This window comes from Salvelinus namaycush, chromosome 16 (genome assembly GCF_016432855.1).
Source record: "Salvelinus namaycush isolate Seneca chromosome 16, SaNama_1.0, whole genome shotgun sequence".
NCBI classification, from domain to species: Eukaryota; Metazoa; Chordata; class Actinopteri; order Salmoniformes; family Salmonidae; genus Salvelinus; species Salvelinus namaycush.
The window spans coordinates 36,508,058-36,515,740 of record NC_052322.1 but is presented as its reverse complement, the minus strand read 5'-3'; the positions used below and the strand labels follow the sequence as shown (position 1 = coordinate 36,515,740).

Sequence of the window (7,683 nt, the reverse complement as noted above, 5' to 3'; positions counted from 1 at the left end):
CTTGAACATCAAAAGAAAACAAGCCTCTCCGCTTCAGTCGTTCTGTTTTTTTTTAATTCCAAGGGGAAAGAAAAATACATAAAAAAGTACAAATAGGGTAACTGTCCTTCCTTTCTTGCAAATCTAATTGTGTTGCACCACAAGCCACAGCACGGCAGCCCACATTAGTCATCATAGACATTGGTTACTTATAGAGGGAATGGGGTTCTGCCTGAAGTTAGCGACAGCACCAGCCTGACTCATTCATCCTTCTCTCCCCCTCTCCCTCGCCACCCTGACAGCCCTGCCTGCCTTTCCTCACGGAGCACTCTGGGGGACACAACCTGAACGATTCAAGAACAAATGTCGCCACACAAAATGACACCGTCTGGCTGAGGAAGGTCGTGGCTGAATGGCTTCTATCTCTGACTGTTGTTCTGCCATTAAAATAAAATTGTAGACTAGAATTATACTGAACAAAAGCATAAAACGCAACATGCAACAATTTCAAAGATTTGACTAAGGTACAGTTCACATTTTGCACAAGGAGAGTTTTAAAGATATATTGAAGTGTCACAAAACTGTTAGAATCAGAGGACTCAAAAAATACTGTTTTGAAATTTTTAGGGGGCATGCAAGGAATAAGGCTTTAAGAAATTTTAGAACTCTCGAGCAGCCTGATTTTGTCCAATATAAACGTCACAGAAATTAAGCACAGAGCAGGATTTATGAAGCTCATTTTATTTAACCTTTATTTAACAAGGCAAGTCAGTTAAGAACAAATTCTTATTTACAATGACGAGCTACCCCGGCCAAACCCTAACCCGGACGACGCTGGGCCAATTGTGCGCCGCCCTATGGGACTCCCAATCACAGCCAGTTGTGATACAGCCTGGAATCAAACCAGGGTCTATAATGACGCCTCTAGCACTGAGATGCAGTGCCTTAGACCGCTGCGCCACTCGGGAACCCAGCAATGAGGGGTTACTTTGCTGATAAAATCATTGACAACAAAAATGACCCTAAAAAGCTTTGGAAATCATTTAAGGATACACACAATCACAGCACCAGATCAGGTGTTGCTGATGTGTGCTTATACAGGTTCAGGAGTAATGCTGGGAAAGGTACTTTCTGGTATACTGGAGCCTCAGAGTCGAATGATTTGCCTTTGCCCATAAAAACGATGTTGTCTCTGGGCAGCTTTAAAAAGAAAGTAAAAAACGATTTGTCTGCTGTGCCCATATGACTGTCCCCTACAATGTAACTGCAATGATGAGATAGATGTTCTTCTTTGTTTTTATGTTTTATTATCTCGCTCTCAATACTGTGTTCAACCGTGTTCGATCTTGCCTAGCCATCTCGTTTCAAGAAGACCACAATGGAAATAAGTCCCAGACGTTGTGTGTTATCCTCCATGATTTAACTCATGTATGGCTCTTTCAAGTTTTATGTGTGCTTGTTTTTTTTAAATGGTTGAATTAATAAACAAATGTAAAAAAGGAAATCAGTCAATTGAAATAAATTAATTAGATTTACATGACTGGGATATCACATGACTAGGAATACAGATATGCATCTGTTAGACACAGATACCTTGAAAAAAAAGGTAGGGGTGTGGATCAGAAAACCAGTCAGTATCTGGTGTGACCACCATTTGCCTCATGCAGCGCAACACATCTCCTTCGCATAGAGTTGATCAGACTGTTGATTGTGGCCTGTGGAATGTTGTCCCACTCCTCTTCGATGGCTGTGCGAAGTTGCTTGATATTGGCGAGAACTGGAACAAGCTGATGTACACATCAAACCAGAGCATCCCAAACATGCTCAACGGGTGACACGTCTGGTGAGTATGCAGCCATGGAAGAACTGGGACATGTTCAGTTTACAGGAATTGTGTACAAATCCTTGCGACATGGGGCCGTGCATTATCATGCTGAAACATGAGGTGATGGCGGCGGATGAATGGCATGACAATGGGCCTCAGGATCTCATCATGGTATCTCTGTGCATTCAAATTGCCATCATTAAAATGCAATTGTGTTCGTTGTCCGTAGCCTATGCCTTCCCATACCATAACCCCACTGCAACCATGGGGCAGTCTGTTCACAACGTTGACATCAGCAAACCGCTCGCCCACACGACGACAATAGATTCTCTAAAACGATGTTGGAGGTGGACATTCGTTAGAGAAATAGAAATTAAATTCTCTGGCAACAGCTTGTCTACATTCCTGCAGTCAGCATTCCAATTGCATGCTCCCTCAAAACTTGAGACATCTGTAGCATTGTGTTGAGTGAAAAAATGTTGGCCTTGCCACTTGCCAGTTGGTCCGCGCATGCTCTCAGTACGCGGCCTGGTAGTCTGTCTGGCTCCGCGGCCTTGTGAATGTTGACCTGTTTAAAGGTCTTGCTCACATTGGCAACGGAGAGCGTGATCACACAGTCATCTGGAGCAGCTGGTGCTCTCATGCATGCTTCGGTGTTGCTTGCCTCGAAGCAAGCAAAAAAGGCATTTAGTTCATCTGATAGGCTCGTGTCACTGAGCAGCTCGCGGCTGGGTTTCCCTTTGTAGTGCGTAATAGTTTTCAAGCCCTGCCACATCCGACGAACATCAGAGCCGTTGTAGTAGGATTCAATCTTAGTCCTGTATTGACGCTTTGCCTGTTTGATGGTTTCGTCTGAGGGCACAGCGGGATTTCTTATAAGCGTCCAGATTAGTGTCTCGCTCCTTGTATGCGGCAGCTCTTGACTTTAGCTCGGTGCACATGTTGCCTGTGTAGATGTTGTCATTGTGATCTTTAAAAAAAACTGCCACGCTTTGTTTAATAAGTGGTTTTGCATTCTCTCCTCCTTTGTGTTTGTGCTACTGATTCTCCTCGGCTCCCATCTTAATTAAGCTACATTTTACCAGTCTCTCTAGAACAGGGATGGGAAACTTTGATGGCGGTGGAGGCCACAAAAAAATAGAACTCATCATGAGGGGCCGCAGTGGCTCGTGGGTCTGCATACCCACATCCATATCCTCACGTAGTCAGAGCCGGCCCTAGCCTTTTAGGGGCCAAATCTCTCAGCTCAGCCAATGACAGGGCATTCTAGTGGCTGGCTTTATTGTCGTTCTGGGACAGGGAACAACACAACACATGCCTACTCATGGGGAAGGAGACAGCTTCCTGTCACAGACTGTTCCTGCCATAACCAGTATTACGTATGCATTTCCTGCCACCTTGTTCCATTTAGACTGAGGAGATTAACACTAACAGGATGCACTGATTACATATACACCACATTTAACTTTTTTCTTCATTACAAAGTAGCAGCCAATACCAAATTGGCGGACTGCAGTTCATCAAAATGACATGAGTGTGTCTATCAGACGCTGTACTACAATCAACACACACATACTGTACGTCAACTGACAAATTCATCTCTGATGTGGTTTCACTCTCAGGGATATTCACAAGCTCTGGGTCGAAGTCAACCTTAGGTACAATGCAGCCGTCTCAATATCAAATAATTTCTGGGTAACAATTAAATACCTTACAGTAATTGTTTTCAATTAAACGGTCAAAAATGAATAAAAATAGCTTTTTAGCAAAGAGCAATTCCTCAAGCAAAAATGTTGCTAGGACTGTTCATGGAGAGGGAGAGGGGAAAACTGAAAACTAGCTGTTATTGGCAGAGAGGTTTGGAACTCTCTTTCTTATTTGTCTATTAACTCATTTACCGCTTGGTGATGTCACCAGGCAGATCAAAACTCCATCCCACCAAACAGGCTTTTCAAACAGCTCTTATACTAAAAGGGCATCATTTTCACAATTTCACAGTATTATTCTTATTTTTACTTCACTGGGCCTTTAACCATAAGAGAGGAAAACTTAAAACTAACTACAGAAAAGTATCGAGTGACAACATCTTCCTTCTCATTCACAGTCTCCCATTTTGAGCACAGGGCAGGGAGCATGGCCTCTCGCAGCCCAAGGTAGCTCCCCAGGTTGGTGCAAAGTGCTTCTGCCAGTGCAGAGCCGTGGTGCCCGCTGACTCCCACTAGGCCATGCATAACTCTCCTCCCTACTGCATTATAAAACAGCCCAGAGAAAAAAAACACAAAGTCTTACCGTCACCCGGAATGATCCTCAGAGAGACGGTGTTCCCTGCCTCCTTGATCAGGTTGACGATGTCCGAGTGGGACTTGTTGGTGATGGAGCAGCCGTTGACGGACAGGATGCGGTCGCCAACCTTCAGTTTCCCACAGCGGTCCGCAGGGCTCCCCTCGATGATGCGCCCTATTTTGTGGGGCATGGCCACACATGCATTTCCAGCTTTGATGTTAATGTGTAGTAAGTGTGTGTGTGTGTGGGTGGGTGTTAATGTGATTTGGTTATTGATTACATAATTGGATTATGGGAAGAGAAAAAGAGGATGGGAAAAGAAAAGAGAAGGAAAAAAGAGAAAGGGAAGCAAAGGGTTAATCATCCAAACCCCCATAGGCCGTTCACCCAGAGAGCACCACCCAAGAACCAGCCAACCGTTGCACTGGAAACAATGGTCCAATCAAGGAGCATGCATGCGGAACACAGCTTACATCCCTATTGGTGGACAGACTTGTATTGGGTGGTCATTAAGGAATTAATGGTCTGGGAGAAGACACTTTCCCTTGTCTCTGTCGCTTTCTCTACTGTTGTCCTCTGCACCCCTGACGTGCTAATCGATGGGACTTAAATCACATGGAACTGGTCTGGGCCCTTCGTGGCCCCCGCTCAGGAGGCTATCTATAGCCTTGACACGGCCTTACGATTGTCCTCCACTCCCCATTGGAGTCATGGATTGATGTGGAGGATACAGCCTACGCCACAGCGGAGTGGTAAGTCACTGGAGACAATTGAGTTTCTGGCCCTCGGAATGGCTCAGAGAATGAGATGGATTCCTAAAGAGTGACACTGAGGAATCTCAGGATCCTCGCAGACGTCAAGAGAGTAACATGCACTACAGTATATCAGAGAGGCTACAGACAGAGAGATGCTAGCATTGCATGGGGCTGTACAAGGAGAGTGACAGTGTTCACTACAGCACATGTTGTTTAAAGAGCAGCTCTGAACAGACCCTAAGGAGCCCTCTCTCCCTCCCCCATCCCTTTCTCCCTCCATCCCTCCCCCTCTCTACCTCTCTCTCTTCCCGCCTCTCTCCATTCCTCCCCCCTCTTTCTCTCCCCCTCCCGCTCTCTATCCCACATCCATATTTATCAAATCACATTGTGCTACCAGCTCCCCTCCCTACGCCTTGATTAAAAACTGCACTTGTATCCTGCCACTCTATCCAAATAATGAGATATGGGACATTACGGGGTGTGACAAATACCCAGGATTTAATACCCAATCTGCTGAGCACAACACCAGCACACATCAGTTCATTATGGGAGGATGGGCTGGAGGGAGAAAAGGGGTTTGCATAGGATGATGTACGGGAGGGATAAAGCCAGCGGAAAGCTCTTTGTCCGTCACAATACCCTAAAACATCTCTGGTCCTTTCAGGCTAAAGAAGAATCCATAGATAGTGCATGTCCATCCATTTGTGATCATGTCTCTCTGTTGGACCTCTACTAGTAGAAGGGGAGATTGGATAGAGGAACGACCCTTATCAGCATCTTCCTTCATCCCATCCCCACAGTGGTGATGCGGCCAAAGCAGCAGGCACAGCGAGAGAGAATGAGACAGGAAGAAACTCTCAAATGATACCCACATAGGGCTCTGGTCTGGTCAGAAGTAGTGCAATACATTGAGAATATAGAGTTCTTGTCTGGTCAGAAGTACTGCAATACATGGAGAATATAGAGTATAATTTGAGACACCAACAGAGACAGTTGAGACAGAGACAGGTATTGTCACTCTTAGTCTGAGGACCCAGCTGCAGACGATGCAGACGAGCACATTCAGGTCACCCGTAAAAAAAAGAGACAAGTCTCAATGGGATTTCTCCTGCTTGTATAAATGATACATAAAAAATCGAATCAAACTTTATTTGTCACATGCGCCGAATTCATGAAATGCTTACTTACAAGCCCGTAAAATGCAGTTCAAGAAAGAGTTAAGAAAATATTTACCAAATAAACTAAAGTAAAAAATAATTAAAAGCAACACAATACAATAACCAGGCAATATACAGGGGGTAACGGTACCGAGTCAATGTGTGGGAGTACCTCTACTTTCTATTTTATGGGGCTTCAACTACAGCCCGCAGGATCAATGGAATCGGGCCCTTTGCGTGGCACAGTAGCTAACAAAACATCTATTTGATAGTAGCCTGGCCCTATAGCATGTTTCACACCATGCTACATCTTCCTGGTCATCAGGCAAGCTGTGTAAGGAGACCTTGGAGCGACATTGGTGCTGCAAACTCATCAGAGGGAGCTTGATACCACATTTGTTCAGAGGAGGACATTTAAAATCCCTCGTTGACGGCTGAGTGACCTTAATGGGGCCAATTTCACTATTTTGCCTTCATAGATAAACGGTATGGACAGCTATAGATTGTGCTCGGTGGAACTTCAATTACATGCTGAGTGAATCAGCCAGGGTCGGCTACAAGTCTGCCTTTTGAATCTGTGATGATGGTGATTTTGATAAAGCATCAACCAGGCTTATCCCTGGCGGTGAATGTGCCTGGGCACATAAAGAGATTTCTGTTTCCCTAAGCTCATGATTGTTGGGTTTGTGACCTCGGGGCTGTGTCATTAAGTCCACTCCTGTTAGAAATGGATGCCCTGCTATTAATAAAGCAGGTGGGAACTCAATGAGGAGTGACTGTCAAAATATTGTAATTCCACTCCCAAGAAATGATCAATCATGTCACTGAGTGGCAAGCGGACTGGCGGGCGGTGCTGATGCACTGTTAGGGTTGTGTGTTTACTGGAGTGCTTGCTTGGCAGAATCATGCTTTTTCACAATTTCCTTGTCTCACTTTGAAAACTTTGAGAGGGACTTTTTAAGGAAATAGGTTGTCTGAATAACATCAGGAGGAGTGTTCTGATATTCGTTTTTAGGCTTAGCGTCTACCCAATCACTTGAGAACTGTTCTTGAGCATAAGTTAACCTTTAAAGGGTTGCTTGTCAAAAAAGATTGTTAATACTGTGTATGTACTGGTAACTGCCAAAATAAAGAAAACACCAACATAAAGTGTCTTAATAGGGCGTTGTGCCACCACGAGCCATGGCATATGGTTTACATCATGTTCATGCTCATTAAACCATTCAGTGACCACTCATGCCATATGGATGGGGGCATTGTCATCTTATGGGGGCATAGCCATGGTATTCAGAATAAGGGCCAAAACAATGACCTGCCCAGCATGTTTATCTGGTTCAGATGTTTATTTTTACTGGTCGCAACAGTGGAATGAAATTACCATGTAGTTGCTTCTGTTCAGAACTAAATAATTTAGGTTCCAACCGCTGATACAAAGTATCCCTCATGTACTTGGGTTTACATTATTTTATTTAACTGATCCGTACGTGACTGCTGCAGTAGAGATAGAGAGACATGTTATAATTTATGCTGCTGCTTTGCTTTTCACGAGAGGGGTAGCTTGTTGTTGGCCAATCATAAGTCATCAAAGTGACAGTAGGCTACAGTCATAGAGCCTCCGTGTGGGGCAAAAGTTAGGAGATATCTAATCAATGGAAAGTGGAATTCAAATGATGTAATTAAAAGT

The 7,683-nt window shown here is 44.5% G+C and overlaps 1 protein-coding gene across 6 annotated transcripts in view; it reads right to left on the bottom strand.

Annotated features, from left to right (window-relative positions):
- The window catches only part of LOC120061350 (membrane-associated guanylate kinase, WW and PDZ domain-containing protein 1-like), a 228,511-nt gene that overhangs the window by 7,182 nt on the left and 213,646 nt on the right, over positions 1-7,683 (bottom strand). For 5 of the 6 annotated variants that reach the window (XM_039011100.1, XM_039011101.1, XM_039011102.1 and 2 more), the window contains exon 17: positions 4,094-4,297. In XM_039011100.1, the coding sequence (XP_038867028.1) occupies positions 4,094-4,297 (204 nt within the window). The remainder of the gene's footprint in view (positions 1-4,093; positions 4,298-7,683) is intronic. The other variant, XM_039011103.1, reaches the window with a different exon arrangement.